This window comes from Athene noctua, chromosome 27 (genome assembly GCF_965140245.1).
Source record: "Athene noctua chromosome 27, bAthNoc1.hap1.1, whole genome shotgun sequence".
Classification (NCBI taxonomy): Eukaryota; Metazoa; Chordata; class Aves; order Strigiformes; family Strigidae; genus Athene; species Athene noctua.
This window is the reverse complement of record NC_134063.1, coordinates 4,110,369-4,134,794: the sequence shown is the minus strand read 5'-3', so window position 1 is coordinate 4,134,794 and position 24,426 is coordinate 4,110,369. Positions and strand designations below refer to the sequence as shown.

General features: G+C 48.5%; 1 protein-coding gene across 3 annotated transcripts; it reads left to right on the top strand.

Annotated features, from left to right (window-relative positions):
- The first annotated feature begins 6,792 nt into the window (after nt 1-6,792).
- On the top strand, nt 6,793-23,976 carry ACSBG2 (acyl-CoA synthetase bubblegum family member 2). Of its 3 annotated transcripts, none has more exons than XM_074928128.1 (15): nt 6,793-6,842; nt 11,029-11,158; nt 13,640-13,719; nt 14,311-14,552; nt 15,547-15,635; nt 16,211-16,331; nt 16,800-16,880; nt 17,385-17,534; nt 17,732-17,908; nt 18,508-18,689; nt 18,956-19,189; nt 19,849-20,066; nt 20,984-21,123; nt 22,034-22,280; nt 22,617-23,976. In XM_074928128.1, the coding sequence occupies exons 2-15, from the start codon at nt 11,034-11,036 to the stop codon at nt 22,724-22,726; spliced, it is 2,196 nt and encodes a 731-aa protein (XP_074784229.1). In that variant the 5' UTR covers nt 6,793-6,842; nt 11,029-11,033; the 3' UTR covers nt 22,727-23,976. The 3 variants fall into 3 exon arrangements, with proteins under 3 accessions (XP_074784229.1, XP_074784230.1, XP_074784228.1); XM_074928129.1 differs by lacking the exon at nt 6,793-6,842 and adding an exon at nt 7,527-7,699; XM_074928127.1 differs by lacking the exon at nt 6,793-6,842 and adding an exon at nt 10,533-10,661.
- Nucleotides 23,977-24,426: the final 450 nt, after the last annotated feature.

The following is a 24,426-nucleotide window of genomic DNA, read 5'->3' as shown; positions in this document are numbered from 1 at the left end:
GAGCACAACCACTTTCTATCTGCCTACCTTGTGAATGTTTTCAGTGTTTCAGGTCACTTCTTCCATTCTGAACTGGGGCAAAAAGTTGAAGACTTACAGCAGCTTGGAACCTGAATATTAAACAGAAAGGTTCAGCTTCTTCGTATGGGGAAGTTCAGCATGCTCATGACTGTGAGCATTTTAAAGTTCTGTAACTTTTTTTTTGCTACAGTGAGTTTATGTTTAAAAAAACACAGAAAAATATTAAGTAGCCTGTGGATTATTAACATTTCAGACTGAATTACAGGTGCGCCGCACTCCAGCTGCAGTCAACCATCATCAGCAACTTCCCTGCTCGTATTGTCTCACAGCACCCAGAATGGCATCTGGACTCTGTGTAACCAAGTGATAGACCATGTTTCCGTGTTGTTATCTCTTACTCTGGTTACACATTCATCCCTTTCCTGGTTACAACACAGTTTAAACAGGGAGGACAGACAAGGCACAGCCTTGTTGTGATTTGGGCTAGATCTACCTGGTAAACATCGTGGTTTGGGAGCGGGGAAGCAAACCCGCTGTCCTCGTCTTACAGCAGCAAGAGACAAAATGTAATCATCTTGTTTATTGAAGTTCCAGGGATGCAGCTGTTTGTTGGGTTTTTTTTCTGAGCTGCTGGAAACAACTCCCTTCTTCCACATGTAATTTCTGTATGCATGTCATTTTGGAGCAAATGGCTTTCCACAAAATTCTTTTTCAAAAGCGGAACTACCTGTGGGCATAAATAGCACTGCAATTTGCTTTTAGCTTTAATGTTCAGAGGATATAGGTGAGACCTCCAAAGAGGTGATATTTAGCATCAAACTAAATTATTATATAGGCTAGAAATTCTAATTCTCCACTGCCTTTCACGCTTTATAAATGCATATGCCACATGCTATAGTATGCATGTTGAGTAAAACAATGGACAGCCTTTGCCTATACTGTGTTGTTTCAAAATCCACTAGTGTGCAGGTTTCAATGAGTATTTAAAAAAATCAAAAGGTGTTTGTGTCTATGACCGGCAGGGCAAATACTTTTTGCTCCAGTTTTATTTATGAGAACAAAACTGCCGAAGAATCGTGTTATTGTAGACAGAGGCAAGTAAAGGTCCGCTATCAGCTGGTGTGTTCTGGTGAAGAGTCCTTGGCTTTGTTGAACCCGTGTTGATTTGTGACACCTGAGAGTCGGATGTGAATCTAGAACTTGATTTGGTGTGGGATTTTAGTGTGTGTGTGTGTGTGTCTTTTTGTTGTTGTTGTTGCATGTGGGCGTTTGGGGGGTTTTGGATTGTTGCTTTTTTTTCAGAGACCTACACCTCTTTGCTGTAGACCCTTTCACATGACCAGAAAGATGTTGCAAGTCCTTGATGGGAAAGACAACATGACCTGTTTAAGTTTAGGGATGACTATGCTGTAAACAGACTCTTCCGTCTCCCTTCCTTCCTTGTGACCGCGTGGTTACCAGCATATTTTCTCAGTGCATTCCTTCTCCTCTCGTTGAACTCCATGTGGAAATTGCTGAAATAGTGTATTGCCCCCCCTCACACCCTTATCTTTCAAGTCAATGTCCTGAGGTGCAACTACATCTCGGGTTGAGTCACTTGTTACTAGTGACTCTGGAGTTGTAAATTTGTGAGTGTTATCAGAGGAACACTAGCCCAAAATAGCTTACAGACTCAATGCCAGGGCTGGACGGGAAGGGTGATAGAAGTGAAAAGTTGTGTAAACTGTCTTGGGTCATTTCGGTGGGCAGATATGACTTGTTCCATATGAGGGATGATTAAGCTGAAGAAGAAACTTTCCACTCTGTGTCCACAGCTGTATGATGATTCTTTGCTTGAGGTAGGAAAGGTGTCCACAGCTGTATGAAGAGGTATCCACAGCTGTATGAAAAGAAGATTCTTTGCTTGAGGTAGGAAAGAACTTGTAAATGGAATGTCTTCTGTTTCACCAGAAAGTGGCGTGATGTTCTGTAGGGCACAGGAAACCTGTGGCCAAGATGAAGAAGAACATAGCTCTCAGCAGCAGCTAATCTGTGTCTCACTTGACAAACTAACCCCTGTCAGGAAGAGATGTGCTGTCTGTACACCAGCATTTCTAACCACAGTTTCATGATTTGACATACACAAGCCTAAAGTACCGTGGCCCTAATCTGCATTTATCGTGGGCCTTGTCAAGGCACTTATCTGACTGCTCTGCTCTTGTGAGGGACACCTCTGTCCTTGATGGCATCTTCCTCCACCTTAGTCTTCTGCTGCAGCATGTTAAATACCTGCAAATGTCAAGGCAGGATAGAAACGTGAAGGCATCACAGAATAATTTAGGTTGGAAAAGACCCTTAAGATCATCGAGGCCAACAGTTAAGCTAACACTACCAAGTCCACCGCTAAACCATGTCCCTAAGTGCCACATCTACATGTCTTTTGAGTGTGTCCAACTCAGTAAAAGGCGACATATGACAGCAATCAACAAGCTGTGACATCCCAGGCACAGACAACCAAGATGCTGCTGTCTTCCTGTAGGTGATCCAAGCAGACTGTTAACTGGAGGTTAATGGAAATCATGCATTTATCTGCATTTTCAACCTGCTGCAATATCTGGGTATCCTCACCATAAAATTTAACAACAGGAACAAAACAGGTTCTGTGGAGTTTTCGGTCTTCCCTTGGCCTGTGTTAGCAATAGAGCTCGAGGCTGCTTAACCTGCAGCCATCTCCCCCTCTCTCACAGTCTTGTGTCACAAGCACAATTTAAAGGTAACGTGAAACTGTTATTGTTATAAGAGTCACTCTGTAATGGAAAGGCATCTTCAGGGGAGAAGGTTCAGGGACAGGGAAGGGATCTGAGCCCTGGGCTCAGCACTGGGGAGGCCGCCCCTCGATGAGCGGGTTCAGTTTTGGGCCCCTCACCCCAAAAAGGCCATTGAATGACTCGAGCGTGGCCAGAGAAGGGCAACGGAGCTGGGGCAGGGTCTGGAGCACAGGTCTGCTGGGGAGCGGCTGGGGGAACTGGGGGGGTTCAGTCTGGAGAAGAGGAGGCTGAGGGGAGACCTCCTGGCCCTCTGCAACTCCCTGCCAGGAGGGGGCAGAGAGGGGGGATGAGTCTCTGGAGCCAAGGCCCCAGCGCCAGGCCCCGAGGGAATGGCCTCAAGCTGCCCAGGGCAGGGTCAGGCTGGCTCTGAGGAAGGATTTCTGTGCAGAAGGGGCTGTTGGGCGTTGGAATGGGCTGCCCAGGGCAGGGGGGGAGTCCCTGGGATCCCTGGGGGGTTTGAAGAGTCGGGCTGAGCCAGCGCTGAGGGATCTGGTGGAGCTGAGAACGGTCAGGGTGAGGGTCATGGTTGGACTGGAGGAGCTTCAAGGGCTTTTCCAACTCAGATGATTCTGGGATTCTGTGAATACTCTGTATTTGCCTGGTATCTTCTGGAAGCTTGGGCCACAGTCAGACTGTATCCAAGAACTCTTCCCCAGCTCTGACACTTTGTGACTTTCTAAGGGCAGCAGACATGACAGTTCTTCAAACCTGTGTCAGACTAAAATTAGCATAAACTTTATGCTAGTATTCGACTATTTTATTTGGATAACCTGCATTAACACTCTAACGTGGGCTGATCATTTAGGCAATGCATTTCAATTGTTAGGTCTGCTTTACGGAGGCGAACACCGAGGCACTCTGCTGGCTTATGTTCTCCCTTACTGTCAAATACAGAGCTTGGCTCTGGATGCTGATCTCAGCGGGAAGCACACCACAGGACACGGCGGCTTCTGCAGAGCTGCGTTGATTGGCATCAGATGAGAAACTGCCCTTTGAAGTCCCAGAGTCTGAAAATGTCCATGCAGACAGTAGATACTATTATACTTTTCTTCCCTTGCCTCTCCTCTCTGTAGCCAACAAATGCATGACTAAAACATGTATTTAATGCTTTTTTTTCTTCCCCCCCCCCAGCCCGTATACCTAACTCATGCTGTTTATAATTTTCACGGCATGAAAATTCAGTACAATCTCTCATGAGCCTGTGATTGGAACAACTGATACCTGCAAAGACTTTCCAGTCTTCCCTGGCCTAGCCAGCCATTGCTAAAATTCACCCCAGGCGAGCGATTCTGTACTGTGTTAATATTTACTGGAGTGGCTGGGGCCACCTTGCTCTTGGTGCCTTGGAAAATGAGAACCCTGGGACTCCACTCGAGTTAATTGCTAGTAAATATAGAGCCAGCAAAGGTGATACTTGACAAAGGGTGCAGTCACTCTGCTGCATTTTCTAGTTTAAGCTTAACTACTCTGTTTGCTTATGAAGGGCTGGGCTGGGCTATCACCAATCGGCAATAACGGTTCTTGTCGCTACGCCAAGGTAAAAGCTGATCTCCTGCAGGTAGTGAGAACGGTCCCTCTCCTGCCTGTGGCAGAGTTGCCTGAGGACCACCTGCACTTATCTTTGCTCTTATCTGGTCCTTCACCAGTAACAAGGTCCCCTTTGGTCCCAGAACCTATGGGAGTTTTGCAGACACCGTGGCATCTACCTTGGCAGTGATGCAACCTCCGTTTGATAGACAAGGACGCTGGGAGCACAAAAAAGCAGCTTGGCCAGGGTAATTTGTTGGCTCAGGGCATCGCCAAAAATAGAACTGGCTACTCCTGATACTTCAGTTAACCTTTGGGCTGTGCCACTGAACCTTTTCTTGGTTCACTGAGAGCGACGTGCCCCTTGTCAGCACAGCAGGTGACCAAGGCATGACTGGAGTTCAGAGGGTTAGCAGTCTGCTAAGTTCACAGATCTCACCAACCTTCTGATGTTGTTTGTATCCTTGCTCTGCAGAATAAATTTGCCATCTGAATCGAAACGGAGCCACGCGAGGGATTTGGACAGGCTGCAGAGAGGAGGTGAGATGGCTGGGACGGGGAGGGGAGTGCAGCAGAGCTGCCAGGGAAGGCTCAGACTGCGAGAGATGGCAAAGAGCTGACAAAGCACGAACTCCTGGGTGCCTGGGCCTGCAGACGGCGGGTGCAGGGCTCCTGGGGCCCACTTGGCACTCACTGGCTCACTGTGCTGTTGCTGTTCGGCAGCTGCAATATCCTCGGCGCTGTTCTGTCCTCTGGACCTGCTGCTGCTCCATCTGTGGCCCTGACCTTCTGGCAAGAGCTTCTCTCATGACATATTGCTTTGGTTTGCTCATCAGCTAAATGGCGTGGACCATACCCTCCCTACCCTGTGCAAGTGGGGAATATCTCTGGGCGATGCAGGGAGGGAGAGAAGAATTTGCAGGAAAAACCCCAGTGTTTAGGAATTCTTGGTCTGCACTAGCAAAATAGCAGCAATAATTCAACAGATACAGCTGTTTTGCTAACAGTATAAACAAAATACTGGCTTTTCTGCAACTTTATCAGCTAGAAATGACTCAGAACAGCTGGATGATCTGTCTGACCATAACCTTTAAAAAAAATAAATTAAGAAGCGTGCTTTTGGACTTCAGTTTAAATACGGAAGACCTAGGGAGGGCAGAAGACGGCGGAGCTGGCACCAGAGCCAGGACAGCTCGACGTTCGTGGCTGTGACGCCGTTCGCACAGATCCAGCCCGGTTCCTTCGCTGGGGGGAATCAAAACACCACAGCGCGGGGCTGGTTTGGCCGTGGCTGGCAGCACCTCAGCGGCCACCAGCCATCGCTCTGAAACAAAGAGCTTCACTCCAGTCAGGACTGAGTATGGCTGTTCTGCAGGGATTCTTTATTCGCAGCGTTGGGCAAGCTCTGGGGGTTGCTCTACCACAAGTGCCACACCTACTGACAAAACTCTCTGACTAATATACAGAAAAAGCATATATAGGCATCGGATTTCTTAGAAAAGGCAGTCATGCTAATGGGTTCTCAGAATTAATTTACATGGTTTGAGCATGCGTCGTAAAAATAGAGTGAGGGTCTTCTCCCCTCCTTAGGGGTCCCCACAGCCTTTCTCACACTGTCCCTCAGTGAACTTTAGGTCTCTCGTGTCTATCTCTGGTCACAGAGTTACTTCATCCGTCCTTCAGCTCCTGTTTGTTCCAAGTTTAGATCAGGTTTCAGTCACTTCTCTTGACACTGGCGGCGTCTTAGGCACTTGTTTTCCTTAGGTTCCTGCTCTTAGGGATGTACTCAGGGAGTTTTTCAGACTGTCCAAGGTCTGTCTTATCTTTACTAGGCAAGGAGTTAAAGGTTTCAAAACATGTCAAAGTGGGTAATGACTGCAGAGGGTAGTTAGGAAGAAGTATAAATGAAATTATACACATTACAGTAAAATACAGGAAAAATAAAAGCTAGTAAAACACAAGTGATGTCTAACATTAAAACTAAATGTCCTACTTTACATGTCCCTGTACATTAGCAATTTCAAGAACACTTGTAGCAGCTTCCCCTCAGCTCTGCTTCTCTTCCACTCGCTCGTGCCTCCATTTCTGGGCGCCCACCGCTGTCGGCGGCACCGTGAGGCCCCTCACGCCTCTCCCACCGCCCCGCGGGGGCTGAGCTCTGCCCGCCGGGGCCGCGCCGCTCCGCCCGGGGCCGCGCCGCTCCGCGCTCGGCGGCGGGGCCCGGCGGGGGCAACGACCGCGAGTGACCCGGGCCGCGGGAGGGGAGGCGGGGCGATGGGTGTGGCCTCTCCGCCTTCCGACAGCCGTCTTGTCCAATGGCTTTCGAGCGCGGGCGGGTGGGCGGGGCGGAAGGGGGAGCGCCCCGCTCATTCTGGGCGGTGGCTCCGCCCCCCCCCGAGGGCTCTAAAGGGCCCAGCGTGGCGGCGCGCGGCCGGGGGGCGTGGCAGGAGGAGAGAGCGCGCGCGCGCCCGCCCGCCGGCTCCTGAGGTAACTGCGCGTGCGCGGCCCAGAGCGCGCGTGGGGCAGCGACGTGTGTATGTGTGTATGTATGTATGTGTGTATGTATGTATGTGTGTATGTGTGTGTGTGTGTATGTGTGTGTGTGTATGTGTGTGTTTCGCTTCACCGTCTCCTCGCGGCGCGGGAACTCTTTCCGCTGTAAAATTAATCTTTTTTTGGCAACCTCTCTTTCCCCAGTGGGGCGCATCGTGGCCCACGCAGCCGAAATGAGTTTTTGGCTTAAATAAAACGGTCCGTTTGGGGCCAGGCAGCCCCCAGGAGAAGGCCCATCTCTGCCCCGGGGGTAGGTGTCACCGCCCCGCCCCGGGGCAGTCCGGGATCACCGGGAGGTGACGGGAGCGTTCGGGGTCGCTCCGGTACCGACCGCCGGCGAGAGGAAATCTCGGTGTGGCAGCTGGCAGGAGCGCGGGTGAGGCGTCTGTGGAAACATCTCCCTGAGCTTCTCTGGCTCTGCGTGAGGGGATTTTCCCGCTCGCAGGCAAATGAGCGCAGCTGGTGTAGTGAAGCAAATATTTTAGGAAAGAGGAACTCAGAACAGCCTCCCGGTGAGTCACTTCGCTGGGGAATTCACCTCAAATATCCCGGTGTCCTGGAGAAGCAACCGGCTTAAAATTTAGAATAAGGAGTGAAGCGGTGGCTGAGGAGCCGCGCGGTGCCTCCGGCCCGGGGTGTCGGCCCACGCCGGTGCCCTGCTCGGGGCGGGCAGCCCCGGCTCTGCCTGACGGAGCGGGGTTCTGTGGGCGGTTTTGTTCGAGCCAGCTTCAGCTCTGAAGGCGCGGTGGTGGAGTCAAACGTCTGTCTGCAGTCGTCATTCAAGATCTCTGGTGTGGTACCGTGCTTGTAGAGGGTTGGGGTTATTTTTCCTGGTGTTTTATCAGATCATTTCCCAGCCGTACGCTGACCCGTGGCCAGTGGTAACCTTCAGTGCTTAGGAGGTTTTTATTGCTGACTTTTTTTTTTTTTTAAATGTATTTATCGAAAAGAGGAAGAGTTGGTTGCTCAGCTTCTGCTTCCTTGCTTAATAAATCTTTAAAGAAAGTAACAGAAAGGACAAATTTCACTTTTGGAGGAGATGTGGCAAGGCAGTGAGATAATGTGGTAATCTCGTAAAACTCATCAGCACAGTGGAAATTGGACCGGATCAGACGTGGTGCATTTACCAGTAAAAAAGAAAAGAAATCGGTGACAGGAAGCGAAGTGGGCTGTGCTGGAAAATGTCAAGATGACTGATGAACATATGCAGTAATTTGAATTTGATCTGATGCTTTTGAAGCTCTATGTGTGTTCTAAGTAAAGGTGTGTTCAGAGCCTAATATAAATGAAACCTTCACTCCTGTCCTGTTGACTATCACAAGTTTGCACATAGTCAAACTTCTGTTTTGTTTTGTCAGTGAAGCTCTGCAGCCGTTTCAATGAAATCGTTCACCAACTTCTAGTTCTTCTAGAACGCAGCACTCCCTCAAAGCAGAAGATGCTTTGTATTTAAATGACTTAAGCTGTCACACTGCTTAATTGAAAGGGAGGTTTCTTTCAGCAGGTTTTTATTTGGGTGTGTGTTCTTCGTGTTCCTGAACATCTGTGGTGCATCCACAGTGTGTTAACTCATCTGGAAACAGTGTGGGGCAGGAGAGGGTAATTTGTGATCCCGTTCACCCCAGTGAGCTACCGCAAGAGTTAAGCCTGGCTCTGGGGCATGTGTGTGTTTTCCAGTGGCTTGTGCAGTAGCTGTTTGTAACGAAGCGTCAGAGAAGGAAGGGGCTAGCTGCAGTGCTTAGAGCTAGTGAGAGTATATATATTGGCAAATTTCTAACCTAAATTTGTTATATATGGTTACACATGGCCTGTGTTCCCAAGGAAACTTGCACAACCAGGTTGCACTTCAGCTTTCAGTCTCCTGGTGCAAGTGTACCTGGCATGGGGCTGTACCTACGGGGGGTGTGCTGTACCTACAGGGGGGGTGTGCTGCCCTCCTGGTGTTGAGGACCGTGTGGCCTTAACATCTCGATTCTCCTTAAGAACCCTTGTCCCTGCATGTGCTGGTGACAGTGATGTCCTGCTGCGTCTCCCTGGACTTCTGTGCCCCCGATCCTTGTGCCCTCACTTGGGAACCAAACACCCCTCATCAGGAGACGCTGTGTCAGGGGTCTGTCCCCTACAGGGTGACTCGGTGGACAGTGTGTGTGCAGCGAGGGCAGAATGCGGTCATGGTCTCCACGCTGGAGCTTTTTTTCCTCTCGAGTGACTGGGGGGTGACGCAGAAACCCTCAGCCTACCCGCCGAAACGCCTGTCGGGAGGTGACACCTCTGCCTTGCTTTGCCCAGCGTGTTTGCAGCCAGCCTCCGCTACCCAAGACTTGCCGGGCTGTGCTGTGAGATAACTGGCACAAGGACACCCCACCCTTTCTCTCGAAACTTTCTGGCTGCATTAAAGAGCAGATGGTGGGAGAAATGCTGTAATTAGCGCAGAGAGCAAATGTCTCCTGCAGGATGCAGGGGAGCCTTGAACCCCTTGTTCTGGGGCACCGGGAAGGAATGTGGGTACAGTATTGTGAAAGGGGGTCAGGCCTGTTGACAGCCACAGTCCACTCCTCGTCTCGTGCCTGGGACTGTCCTTGAGCCAGAAGAGGTGGTGGTGGCACCTCCAGCGGGCGCGATGCAGTCTGGTAACCGGCATGCTCTTCTAGATGTGGGTTTGAGTCCCTCCAGGCTGGGGAGGGAACTAAACCCAGGTTTCACAGGTCTGGGTGGCTGCTCTGTAGAGGTAACTCCCCTTTCCTCACAGCTGTCTTATTAAAAAAAAAAAAAAAAAAAAAGAATAAACTGCTCTGGTGTTTTAGCCTAGAAGGGGGTGTTGGGTGACATCTGCCAGTTATCTTTGAGCGTCAGAGATGGGATTTTTGGAGACATCCGTTTCTCAGCTGCTTGTGAATTAAACTATTTTTTTTTTAATTTTTTTTTTTTTTCGCTGTGAAGTGTAGCCCGTAGCAGAGCGTGGCGTGAGCAGCAACGTGTCGTTCCGTAGATGAGTAAGCAGAAGGGGGGGGATGTGCTTTCCTGGGCTGGAGGCAGGTCTGCCTGCTGTGAATTGTGGCCGTGGCTTTCCCCACCCGTCAGAGGCAGAAGGCTGCAGCTCGGCTGTGTGGGATTCGTTAGATAAAGGGCTCTTTCCTTTTCCTCCTGTCTGTCGTCATTCAGACAAACATGCTCCTCACGTTGCCAGCTTTAAATTGCGTCTGTCTGATGCAGGTAACAAAACAGCTTGCTAAAATCTCACTTTTTAAAAAGATCAAGGATAATGAGATTCATCTCCATTCAGTTAGAAATCCCCTGAAACAATTAAAGCTCAGCCTGTCAAGTCATAAGCATCAAAGGCTTTTGACGAATGTAAATGTTAAATAAAATCAACACTTCGTTTAGGTGACGAAATCCCCTAAAGACAAAGTCCTGAAAGCGGTGGAGGGACCACCGAAAACAGCGCTTTTGCAGCCGTTGTGATTTTGATGAGAACAGGTTAAATCTCTGGGGTGTCCCGGGGCTGTGTCCCCCAAGAGGGACCCCAAATCCCGGTGTGCTGGAGGCTGGCGGGCAGACATGGAGCCAGAGCTTCCTTAAGAGGCGGCGGTGTGGGGTGAGGAGCCGCTTCCAATTGCGAGGCAGGCAGCACATGACATAAGATGCCAGATCTGTCTCCTGGGCGCTAGTTTAAAAATAAAGGATATTACACTTCATCTTCGGCGCCGGTCCGGAGCGGCTGCGGGAGGAGAGGCGGCACAAAGGCGATGCGCTGTAAGGCTGGACCCAGAGCCCTGCCGTGGCGGGTTTGGGGGGGTCTGAGTGGGAACATTTGGGGCAAAGGGAGTGTAAAATTTAAATTGTTAAGCTCACGGTGCTCTGTCAAAGCTGTAATTGTCACGCTTGTTTTCGAATGCGGGAGTGGATGTATCGTTTACAGCTGATCAGGTTTTCCCAATGAACCGGGAGTGATGCGGAGCGCGCTGCGTCTGCTGTGAGAATTCACCCTGTTTCATGCAAAACCAGCAGTCTCGAGTCGTGCCTGCTTTGGAGCTTGCCTTGCTCGGATAGCTACATCAATGGAAGCTGATTTTACCATAGCGTTTGATTGTATTTTAATTTTTAAAACCTGTTTTTACAGGGACAATGCTGTGTGAGTCAGATGCACGTATGGCACTTGCAGAACCAGTCCCCACGGCTTATTTTACTTCAGATCCTCAAGGGAACTGTGAGGTGTCACTGGATGATGTACTGCTCAGCTCTTCAACTGGGTTTGTCTCATTTAAGCTTTGATTTTTCTCTGTCGTATACATAGGGTATAGTTTGTATTCTATCATGTTTACTTAGATTAATTACGATAATTTTTTTTTTGGAAGAACTTTCAAACATTTGTTACTAATTCCAAAATCCAAAAGGTGAATCTAGTCTTGCTCTCTCAAAAGAAGAGGAACAGCATTAAATTTGCTGCACACAGCTACTACACAGAGTATGGAGCTCAAAGTAGTGTGTATTTAATTTAAAGCACAAGAATGGCAGAATATTCTGTGTAGCTGGAAAGATCACCTCTTACAAAGGAACTTTGCATAATTGCTAATTCTATGTAATTAGGAGGGCACTGATCAAATACTTAGAATACCTGGCAAGTACTACATTATCTGTGAAGTGTTGCTGTACTGCAAACAGAGAGGCTGCCTCTGTAGGTGATCGCTTGTGTGCAGTGCCTTTGCTGATTTTTATCAAACTCCTGTTAGTCTCTCTGTAAATCTAAGCAGCCTCTTACTAAAGAACAGATCACTAGTTCAGGGCCTGTATCTCACTGCCGTGTAATGGGATATAGCTGACAAAAAACTCTTACCGTAATTTTTTTCAGGCTGCATTTAAATTGCATGTAGTAAGGGGGAGAAAAAGATGATTCACTGTAAGGGAAAAAGCTGGGGTTTTTTTTGGTTTTTTTTTGCTTATATCACTGGGTCATTTGCATGCTTTGATCCTAAAAGCTAGTGGGGAAATGATGCAGAACTATTGCAACTGAGGATTAATTTGGGCTGAAAAATGTTCTCGATGAGGAGGAAACACATAGTTGGGAACATCTCGTAATCCTTTGGGGAAATAAAGAAAAAAAAGTTATTTACTTCCCTCTGGTTTCTGGCTTGCAGACTGGTTAGGAGGGGCAGTTCTGCTTTTGGACAGTACGTGGGAGTAGCTGTGTCAAATCATCTCTGTGCCTTAAACCTTATCATATGCCTGAAGCAATAATTGTTGACTATCCCCTAGAAATTCAGAAAAAATCTAAAACAGAGATTTACCCCTCACTCTGAAATTCATATAGTGCCTCATGCTGACTTTTGGGTCTGGTAGAAAGGGAAGAAAATGTGGGGCTGGATGGGAACCTGCTTAGATTAGGCTGAGGAGTTTGCCGAGGACCTGAGGAGCTCCTGCCTGTGTGGTCTGAGGAGGACAGGCAGAGATGTTGTGGCTTCTTTTTGCCCCAGAGCTGCCCCTGCAGAGGGTTGGGGTCTTTGTGAGGTCAGAGCATGCAGGCCTCCTGGGAGACGCCTCCTGGGAGACCCAGGAGTGGGTGTTGGAGGGAAACCTTGCCTCAAACATTGTCACAGGGAAGAGTAAACAGCACTGGTGTGAAGAAACACACACCTTCGTGATGGCCTGCAGCAAAGGGCCCTGGGAGGATGATTCCACAAGGCAAGATGGAAATTTTGGCTTTCTAGAATATAATCTTGAGTCGTCTAAAACTTGGACCTTAGTGCTATGCTGATGGTCCCAGTGGGGTGTTGCCCAGGGTAGGGAACAAACGTCACCTGCCTGGAGGTTGGGGGGTGGGATGTCCTTCTAGGGAGCAGAGCACGGGAACTCCAACACCAGATCTCACAGGGTCTGGCTTCCAACTTGTGGTTTGACGTGGGACATGGGCTTGATTATTCTTTTCTTCATCACTTAATGAGAAAGCTTGTCCTGGAAAGGGATGAAGGAAGAACACTGTCGTACAGCGGTGGGCAGGTGGCGTTTCACCACATCTTGCAAGGCTGAAAGGGGCAACTTCCAGCTGGTGCTGCGGGCCAAGTTCCTGGGGAGGAGCATGGCTGAAGTACACGGGAGATGTGCCTGTTTTCATCCCAACCAGCTGGGGGGAGCCTGATGCACTAGCTTTATTAGGAATACCTAAGAACAAGATTTCTTGTTAAATCAATTTCCTGCTTCTCAGCTGGCCTGGCCTTTTCAGGAAATCTCCGTGGATTTCCCCACAGGGTGACTAGCCAGGGGGCTTGCTGCATGGCCTAGGAGAGAGGCTACTGGGCCCCCCCTCCCGTTAGACTCAAACAATGCAGACAGGAGGTAAGCACCAGATCCCCGTGACCCATCCTGCCCTCCTCCTCCCTGCTGTAGACTCTTTGTTTCAGGCACCTAGAGCAGACCTCTGGTATTAAATTAGCGCTGTTTTCTGGATGACGTGTTTATGGATTCTTCTGCAGCTCGTCTGAAATGATAGCTGTAATGAGGACAACATCCACCTGTTTAAAAGCAGTGCAGGCAAAGCTTGCGCATTCTCCGGGAGGGACATCTTTTGTTGCCATAGCCATGCAGGCTAGTAAAATTAGTATAGACACCTGCAGAACATCCAGAACCACTTTGACATCCAAGGACTAATATAATTAAGTGAAGGGGCAAGGATGCTGACAGTGTTCTTCCGCCAGCAGGCTAAAGCCTACTCAAGACTAACTGCTTTTGCTTTGCAGAACTGTTGAGGTCCACGGCACTGAGACAGCTGCAGGTGCTAAGGCAGAGGGATGTCAGACAGACACGCCTGGTTTCCGAGGTAAGTAAAAAGACTTTTTAGTTACAGTAGTGTGCATAAAATTATTACTGAAATGAGAGAGGAATTTAGCAAACCGTAACAATGGAAGAAGAAACTCAAATTGCAGGTTGGTCTGTCCAGAAGCCTCTTGAACTTTGACTTTAAAGCACAGATGTGCTTCAGGGAGTAAAATAAATAGTGTCACCACCTAATTACCTGCTTATCTACCAGGTAATAATGTACTACTTTCAGTCCTCCTTAAAAAAAAAAAAAAAAAAAAAAAGAAAAAAGAAAACAAGCACAGTGGCACGGTGTGTATGATTGTTATGGGAAGCTGCCACCTTACCAGTTGAAGTGCTTTAGGGCAGCAGAGCAGATTAGAGGGGGATGTAAGTGGGAAATGTTTTAACAAAATTTTGACAGTGCTTTAAGGGCTTCATCTATTAGTTCTGGATTACAATACTGGGAGTTGTACAGCAAACTTGCCAAGAACAAAAGGTCAGAAAGGGGGGTGAGAGGGGTTATATTAGCATTTGCTTTGATATGTTTGATACTTGTATTTATATTTCTGTTTCTAAATATAAGATGTTGAACACTTTTCTTTCAAACCAGCCTCTTCACCTCCTCCCTCCAGCGTGTGGACCACACGACGAGATGGAGAAGTCAGGCTGAGGATGGATGAGCAGGGCATAGGCAGTGAGGCACCAAAGACCGTTCATGAGCTCTTCCAGGAAGCTGCTAGTAAATATGGTGATTATTATGCCCTTGCATCCAAGAAGGGTGGCCAGTGGATAAAACTAACATATAAGATGTACTATGATGAGTGCTGGAAAGCAGCAAAAAGCTTTCTGAAGGTAAGCTTTTGTTGAATTCTCCTCCTATTCAGTCAGTTTAACTGCTGAAATGGCTGTAGTCAGCTGTATCTGAAACCTGCAAATTCTCTGGGTGTAGGTGAGGTTTAAAGTGGCAGGGAAATACCTGAACACACAATAAGCAGCTTGGTAATTACCACAGTACTTTCGTTTGAATTTCTTGCCAGTTGCTTCTGCATTCAACTAAAAAACAAGTGTGCAAGGAAATGTTTAAAGAGAGGTGTTAGAGATAAACAGCAAACCTGGACCACGCCCCTTGGAAAGCATGGAATTTTTAATCTTTCTAAGAAAAAACTTGAATGAATCACACTTGTGTCCAAACTGACTGAGCCTTTTGCCTGTACTGTTGGGAGTTAAGGCACAGAGAGAAACCAGCATTACATGTCCTTACTGTTCTCATGATGAAGTCGTGCTTCTTGAAATTAAGGCCACTCTTTTTACTCCTATGGTGGGATCTTCCAGTCTACATACTTCTACTCTGGGACAAAACCAGAGAATGGCTGAAGGAGATTTAAAGACTGGGACTTCAACAGCTGGAATTTCATAGCGAAGTGCCTCTGACTGTCATTATTACAACTGGAGCTTGTTGCTCATGTCATTATTAATGTCTGACGTATCTAACCTGTACGCAATATCTCAGAAGGTGTTTAACCTCTTACCTTCTCATTTCCAGCCCAAAGGGAACTGATAAATACCTGGATTGCAGTTTTAGAACAGTGCCAGTGAGCTGGTCCTACCCAGAGCAGACCTAAGCAAATCCTTTTTTTCCTGTTTACTGATAAAGTGGGACAGTGTCTGATCCAAAACTTAACTGATTTCATATTAGGTCTTGGGAAGCTTTTCAATGTGAATTACCTTATATAATAGCATGAACTTTTCCCTTGATGTTGTGCTAACAGCAGAGATCTGTAAATTAACTCTTAAGCATTCTTCAAAGGAAAAGCAAGATTGCTGTAATCTCATGTCTTGTTTACAGCTGGGACTCCAGCGTTTCCATGGAGTGTGCATCTTGGGATTTAATGCTGCAGAGTGGTTTATTGCTGACATTGGAGCTATCCTTGCAGGGTAAGAACGAGTGTTGTCTCTTGACATGCGTTTTGCTTCAGCATTCAGGTAGTAATTTCAGTATTCATGCGAGAAGCAGTTTTTGATGAAAAAAAACCCAAGAAAAAAACCCACCAAAAAACCAACAATACCAACTGCTTATGTTTGAATTTAGTGAAGATAGCTAGAACCTAAATGCTCCTCATTATGAATTAATGAGACAAAAATTAAATTATTTAGCCAAGTGCTTATCTCGAAATAAGATGAACAGTAGGTTAATCCCAAAGCATGCTTACTGACACTGTGATGAAAGATATGATGGGAAATGCCAGAGAATCACAATGCTGGATTTTGATAACCGCCTTCCACCTGAGACAGTTTGGTCCTTTACATCATTCTGACACGTCCCACGCCCCAGAACAGAGCCTTTGCTCTTGGAAATAAGCCCTCCACTTCTTGCTGTTTTATGGGATATTCTTCCTAAAGGTTTTCCTCTGTTAAAGTTTGAAATGGTCTGAATTTTGCCAGCAACTCTGCTTATCCTCTGATTCTGTGTTTTACTCTTCTGTTTTGTTTTTTTTCCTTTTCTTTTGTAGTGGATTTGCTGTTGGTATCTACACTACCAACTCTCCTGAGGCCTGCTGTTATGTAGCAGAGAGCTGTAGTGCCAACGTTCTGGTTGTGGAAAACCATAAACAGCTGCAGAAAATCTTAGAAGTAAGTATATTTTTTTAAATGACTGGAGGCTACAGCATCCTACTGACAGATGTGGGGAGGGTAAATATTGTGGAAGCGTAATACCTGGGGAAAATGCTGGATCTGAAAGCAGAGGTGAACTGTTGGAGCCTACTCAGTGTGCTCCCTGTTCAAGCCAGATGAGTAATCACTAGTGCTAAATCTCACGAGAGGTTAAATGGTGGTTCTCCAGCTTAGCAAAGCCTTGAACTTCAAATTTGAGAAGCCAAAACAAACAATTGAGCATCCCCTAGGTTGGCTGGCAGCGTCTCAGTCCAAATGATTACTGTCTCTAGTGAGGTTTCCCTGTTCCCTTTCATAAACACAGATGAGAGTCTCAGCTTTACTCAGAATAGCAAGTAGCATGAGCATGTTAAGTGCTGGGTTACTTAGGCTCAAAAGGGACAAGCAGGATTTGCTCCTTCTCACAAATCTCCCTTCTTAACACAGATTCAGCATAAACTACCTCATCTGAAAGCTATTGTCCAGTATGGGGAAGAGCTGAAAGAGAAGAGACCAAATCTGTACTCCGTAAGTACTGGGCAACTTAAGGGCTTGTGGATTCTGGCTGAGTTTAGCTGATGGCTTGCCAGCCACCATCACCTTCCAGGGGACTGTCATCACATGAGCTTGTGTTGGTTTTAGTGAGGGATTGCTTGCCTCGCTGAAGCAGTAGATGTCTGCTGCTGTTCAAACCTTGATAATCCATGTTGTAAGGGAGGGTGTTAGCGTACCGACCTCTGCAAGGCAGCCTCAGGTCCCACCGTTCCTCCAGCTCAGCACTCCCAGTCAAAACTAGAGTTCCTGCCGAGCTAGTGAGCTTCCTCAGGGCGGATCTGTCTCCTTTCCTGCTTCTTGCCATGCCTCTTGTGGCAGCCAAAAAAACACTGTAGGGCTGACAGTGTATTCTGCATTTCCACATTCTGCCAGAGGTTTGGATGTAAGAGACCGTTTCCTTCATGTGTAGCAAAGGGTTTAATTTTGCACGTCAATGACAGGCTACAAAGTGATTGAGCTCTTCTCTTCTAAATCCAGTGGAGCGAGTTCATGGCCCTTGGCAAAGATGTTCCAGATACTCAGCTCCGTGAAATTGTTGAGTCGCAGAAGCCCAACCAGTGCTGTACACTGATATATACCTCGGGGACAACTGGGCAGCCCAAGGGAGCAATGCTCAGTCACGACAACGTAAGTATCTTCCTGTACAGCTGCTCACTGCAAGAACCCTGACCTTAGGTGGGTGCTGAGGGAGGGCAGAGATCTGCTGGAGAGCGTGCCTGATGTCAGGGTCGCAGGAGGCTGTCGGCTCGCTCTGGGCTGTGTGTGCTGCGTGGTGCCTGCTCGGGAGAGCCGTTGCTAAATACTGATGTGGGATCTTGTTACAGCTGACGTGGACGGCGGCGGCGGCGGGGCGTTTCATAATGCTGAAAGATGCTAAAGAAAAGCAGGAACTGGTGGTCAGCTACCTGCCCCTCAGCCATATTGCAGCCCAGATGTCAGATATTTGGTCGGCAATGACGTTTGGTGTTCAAGTTTTCTTTGCTCAGCCAGATGCATTAAAGGTAAAAACATAATTAAAATTCCTACAGCCATCCACCTGCTTGTAGCTGGGGAGGGTGCTTTAAAACAAATGTGGCTGACTTATCTCCTGATTCTGAAAGCTGTTGCTAACTTGGTTTATTTGTAGAGTGACCAACTGCTGTAAGGGTCTGTTGGTTGGACAAGTACAGCCACTCTGACCTTTGCCTTCTGACTGTTGTGAGCTGGGATATGCTGACTGAACACTTCACAGCTTGGACCTTCTCAGTGTCTCACCTGACACCAGTTCTCTGCCCCGACAGCTGGGTTGAGCAACAGCTTTGTATTTGCTCTGTCCACATTGCAAAATGCCACCACCATTAAATCCGTGTCCTGAGAATGATTCTTCTCTTGGCGCTGTGTCAGTGCTGGCACTGAAAACATCAGCCCTTGCCGTCTGCTCAAAACCACTGTAGCCTCTGAATGCTCCTGGGGTTCTTTTCTCGTGGTGGCACAGCAGCTGACACTGAGCAATTCCTCAAAATTGATGGCAAAGTCCAGAGCTTCTGCTAGCGACCGGTGCTGACCTGAAGTCTGCAGTGCAGCACTTCTAAAAGCTGTATTAAATTCTGCTTTTGCTCAGGGCACTTTGGTAGACACCCTGCGGGAAGTGAGACCAACTGCTTTTTTGGGAGTTCCTCGTGTCTGGGAGAAAATGGAAGAAAAAATGAAATCCATAGGGGCAAAATCATCAACACTCAGAAGAAAAGTGGCGTCATGGGCCAAGGGGGTTGGGCTGCAGACAAACCTGAAGCGGATGAACGGGTAATGATGAGCTACACTTAAGGGGTGTTACAGATATTAGGAGAACTTTACTGGCAGATCAGGAATTAGATCCTGTGTAACAGGCCAGACTTGGGACGGTAAAAGCCAAATGTAGTGCTTGTACCAGAGGGTGAGCAGCAAGGGCTGGGGGGGGGGAATAATTATTTTTTTTTTACTGAATAAAGTAAAATAGACTGAAGTTAAAGGAGGAAGGGGAGGAAGTTCTACTTGGTGACTGAGCTCTTGTAACCATTTTTCTCCTACAGGTATTCTGAAGTCCCGATGAATTTCCACTTAGCCAGGCACTTGGTGTACAAGAAAGTGCGAAAGGCCATTGGGCTGGACCGGTGCACCAAGTGCTACACGGGGGCTGCTCCCATTATGAGGGAGACGCTGGAATTTTTTTTAAGTCTGAACATTCCTGTGCTTGAGCTGTACGGCATGAGCGAGAGCTCTGGGCCTCACACAATCTCTCTACCTCATGCGTTCAAGCTGACCAGGTAAACACCTTTCTGAGCAGAGCACTGGCTGGGAGGTTTCTCCTGTGTCCGGCACGTCCCCCGAGTTTTGCTGCCAGTAAAAAGTCACTAGGGAGCCAGTTCCTTTGGTCACATCCTGCAGATGAAGAGATCTGCCAAAGGGCAGCAGCCGTGTTACTTTAAATTTAACTTGGCCTACATCTGTAGGAACTGAGGAAGAAGCAAAGGATTCATGGGGAGAAGGAAAAATTAGTAACTCTAGCCCACAGTTTGCTTTAAGGTCAAATTAATAGATGCAGTAAGGCTGTTGTCCTGAATGGCTTGTTCAGTCCCTGTGGGTTCAGTCTGTGCTGTGAACACCACCAGCAGTAAAAGTTTGCTGCCAGGGACATTAATCTTCTAATACAAAGCTCAGGTGTTTAAGAACAATGGGTGGAAAACACCAGGTGTGTGAGCACTGATCTCTCTGCAATAACGACTTTTTCTGTAGTTCCCCTTACATAAGCAGATGCCTTTTAAGTTTACAAGTTTCTTGCTGACGGAGTTGTAACAAAAAGCCGCCTGGCTTTGTTCAAACACTTTAGCTTGAGAGGGCACTGTTATAATCTCATTCTGCTCAGCTATTGATTTATTTTTTTAAAATATTGTTTTAAATGCCATGGGTGTGTGTTCTCTTAAAGCTGCGGAAAGGCCCTCACAGGCTGCCAGACACTGATTCATAAGCCAGATGGAGATGGCAACGGGGAGATCTGCTTCTCAGGAAGGCACATCTTCATGGGCTACTTGAACATGGAAGAAAAAACCAAAGAGGCAATCGATGAAGATGGCTGGCTGCATTCAGGTGACCTTGGCAAGCACGATAAAGATGGATTCCTCTACATCACTGGCAGAATTAAAGGTAATGCACCCCCTGAGTTTGTCAGTACTATGATACAGTGTGTTCAGACCCTGCTGGTTATGTGGTTGCACAAAAGAATATTTAAATACTTTTGAAGATTTTAATATGAATATGGCTGCAGCGTGTCCTGTTGCTGAGCATGTGACAAAGTGTGTGACAGAAGGAGAGGGCTGACCTCTGAAACCAGCATGTGTTTGGGGTGGAATTCCGATTCCAGCAGCAGTAGTTAGTGCTTTGTTGGCTTGGGTTTTGGGTGCCAGACGTGTCTGGGTCCAGCTGTGTGTACTGCCAGCTCCCCCCCCCCCCATTTCATCAAGCTTTGCTACTTAACCTGTAAGGGAGAGCAGCAGCTTAACACAGTTGTGAAAACGGCTTGTAGCAACGCAGGTCTTGGGACGCCGTGTTGACCAACCCCAAACAAAATCCAATTTCATGCAAGACCAGTCCTCACAAAGAGATAAATGGTCACACAAAAGAGCTGCCTTAGGAAATCTATGAAAGGCAGCCAAGAAAGGCTCTGCTCTGTGTCAACACTGCCCAGCTTCAAAAACTCTGCTCTGCCTCAGCAGATTTACTTCACTTTCTGAGCACCTGGCTACCAACTTCCACACCTTGGAGCCTCAGGTGACTGTGGCCGGGTACAAAGGCGCTTGTACGCGGCACCCTGTGTTCCCAAACTGCAAACAAACCCCCCTGGAGTGTTAAAGCAGCTTTTGCAGCGCTGTGTGTGTGTGTGCAGGCCTCCATGTCCTCTCTCCTGGTCTGACCAGGGTCCTCCTGGTTTGCTGCCTCTGCTGGGTGCCGGGGCACAGACACTCTCTTTGATCGGGTGGACACAAAGGAGCTATCAAGTTATTTCAGATGTGAAGAAAGGGGGAAAAGCTCTAAGCCTTAATCAAGGTTTGACTCTTTTCCAGAGCTCATCATCACTGCAGGAGGTGAGAACATTCCTCCCGTTCCCATCGAGGATGCTGTAAAAGATGCTCTTCCCCTCATCAGCAATGCCATGTTGGTTGGAGACAAAGAAAAATTCCTTGCTATGCTTCTAACGCTAAAGGTAATAGAAAAGAGGGTGGGAATCCATCTGCGTTGCTGAATGTGTTTGATTCCAGGGAGAAGGGTAATTGTTACACGTTTTTACATCGTCTTCTAGAGACGGGAGGCAGCGTGGAGTGTGACTTGTAGCTGAGTTGCAAACAGCAGTTGTAACTACAGAGAAATGAGCATCACTGCTTGGTCAGGCTGTCGGGTTCTGCTGGGCAGTTGTTTCTCTCTGTACCACACAGGGCAGAAAACAGAAGTAAAAGACCTAAAAGTGAGACTGAAAAAAGAAACCCTGCTGCTTTTCTTATCCATTTTTTAGTATTTCCTGAAGCAGCCTGGACAGTAACGAGCTGTCAGTGATTCAAGGTGCTGGTTTTAAACGGCACAGTGAGGCCTCTGTGGTGGCCAGGGCTGATGCTCAGGAGCCCTCGCTGGTGGTGGGTTTTGGGGATGGTGTTAATTGCTCATTAGCGAGGTTGAGGCTGATGACCTCGCCCTCCTTCAAGATCCTCCGAGCCAGGCCCGGGGGGTTGATGCTGCGCTTCTCTCAGTTGGGTGCTGTATGTGTTGACTTCCCACAGGCTGTTACGCTGCAGTGGGATGTAGGGAAGTAAACTGCAGCCCAGAAAAAGGGGATTGACTTGGGATAGCGCGGGAGGAGTCGGGGAGGTGAGCTCTGAACCCTGCCTGCTCCCTGGTGCTGACAGGGCTGTGGAGCAGGCAGAGAGCTGAAGGAGTTTCGTTTGCATTTTGCCTCAATGAGTTTGCATTTGAAGCGGTGGTTTGCATCAGGTGTATGCAAATTGCAGCGGTTGATTAATTGGTTGTTGGGTTGATTAATTGGCACTGGGGCAGGGAGGGAGATGGGGCGGCTCCTGTGAGGCTCCTGGCTGTGAGGGGAACCCTTGGGCTGTGCCTTGCAGTGCAAGTCGGACGGAGAAACGGGCGAGCCCTTGGATGACCTGGCTCCAGAAGCTGTTGAATACTGTCAGAAACTGGGCAGCAAAGCCACCAAAGTCTCTGAAATCGTCAGCAGCAAAGACAAGGCCGTCTACGCGGCCATCCAGAAGGGAATTGCAGCAGTCAACGAGGGAGCGGTCTCGAATGCCCAGAAAGTCCAGAAGTGGGTCCTTCTGGAGAAGGACTTCTCTGTCTTCGGGGGAGAGCTTGGTGAGTGGTGGGTGGGGCCGCTGGGCTCACCCCCTCCCCTCTTCCCTGGGTATTTTGCAAATAACACCCCCCCCGGAGCTCCCTAGGGCCCTTCCTCAGTGCAGCAGTTTTGGGGAGGGTGGGGTGAATTCCTGGCAGAAAGACTCACGGGACAGCTGCGCTGTGTCTCGTCACAGGGGAAGGAAGGGGAGACTTTATTAATCACAAAGAGCAATTTAGAAACCAACATCTGCTCATGTGCCCTGAAGCTTTATTCAGGCTTGTTTCACTCCCCTACCGCCTCCTGTCTCCAGATGGTACCGTCGCCCCTAAAACCGTGCTGGGTTTTGCCCACAGGCCCCACCATGAAGCTGAAGCGACCAGCGGTGGCCCAGAAGTACAAAGCCCAAATCGCCCAGTTCTACGCGGAGGTGGAGGCGCCCTCGGCCCCTGCTGCTCGGCAGTAGCGCGGGGCCCTCGGGCTGAAGGAAACCTGATTCCCCTCCCGTGGCTCCTGTTGGAATAAAGGCAGCCCCGGTCCCACAGCCCTCCTGACCCGCGTCCGGCCCTCGTGCCGCAGTGTGGTGAGCGTGTCCGTGCCTGGTGTGTTCCTGTCTGTGTTCAGTGCTGAGGTATCCCCAAATATCTCTGCTTTGCCCATTTTTATAAGGGCAATACCAACATTTACCTTAAATCCCTGTTATGTTTTAACCAAAGTTGGTTCTTTTTTTTTTTTTTTTTTTTCCTGAGCTGAATGTAAAACAATCAGGAACTGCAGTTTTCCTGCTGAGGGAGAAAGGCAGATTTCTTTTTATAGCAGTGTACTTCCCTCCCCCTGATGCACGTTTAACTGCATGCTGCTGATATCTGAATTATTTTACATCTCTTTACCCACAAACTCTTCTGTCGGGTGGTGAAGGCCGTGTGGCTGCACACACTGGCTCAGTGGGGATGTAGAACCTCATGTTTACTGGGTTTGTCTGTGCAATATTTTTGAGTCTGATTTATCTTGAGGTATAATGAAGCCATAAACTGTTAAAATAACATACCCGGCCTGTGCTCTGGAGTGTTGCAGGCAAAGGCCTAGTGCCAAGGGCTGTAGTTTAGTCCTAGAAACGCTGGTCGGCACCTCCTGAAAGGGGCAGAACTGGAGGGGGGGGGGCAGGCCTTGTAGCCGCTCCTGCAGCGAGGAGGAGATGGTGCTGGGAACCCTGAGCTCAGGGGTGGCTCCTACGGAAGGTCCGTGATCGACCCCTGGAGGCCCCTCGCCCCAGTTCACCGACCGAGGGACACCTGGGGTCGCCTTCTCCCAGCCTGGGGGGAAGCACCTGCTACTGGTAGCTCCTGAGTTTCTTCTCACTGGTTCTGCAAAGCTCGTTCCAGTCTGCCCAGTGCCTGGAGGGACGGCTGCTCCCCGCAGCAGATGAAGGATCACTTGTAAAATGGTTTATTCTGAACTAGAAATCACGACCTGAACGCAGGTGGAGCTGGAGGCAGCTGCGCTGTGAAACGATGGGGATGGGTCACCCCTACAGCACTGTGGGGGCAGGAACGGGACCTGGACCAGGTACCTTAGGCAGGGCTTAAACCTAAAACTTGGCACCTGCTCTGGGCTCAGGGAAATTCCACTTGCACATGCCCGGTGGGGTAACGCACTGTTGTAACCACTGCTGAGTGTGCGGTTCGGAGGAATGTCTAATAAATACCCGCTGCAGTTTGGTGTCGTCATGCTTCAGTAATTTCTGCAAACTAAGGCTCAGCTCTGCGCTGGGTCAGGGTCCTTCGCCTGACCGTGGGGGAGCTGCAGCAGCCCCCAGCGAGGGGACGGGGGGGGTACAAAATCCAGCCCTGGGGAGGGGAATTAAGCTCCTGGCCTCAACCTTTGGGCTTGGGACAAATCCCCACCTGTTCTGGGAGCAGCAGGGAAAGTTCAAACCCCAGGGCCCCCACCTGACCTAAAACTGCACCATATTAGTGGAGATGGGGGCAGTCAGGTGTGTTTCCTTCCCCTCTGCTGCTCCTCCCCTGCCCCTGTATTCCCAACACAAAACAGGTTTGGGAAATCCTTAGTGCTGCCCCTGGAAAAGCAACACAACAAACAAAAAAAACACTTGAAGTTTTACTTTTCCATCTTACTTTATTTCACTTTTTCTAGAAAATTCCTCCA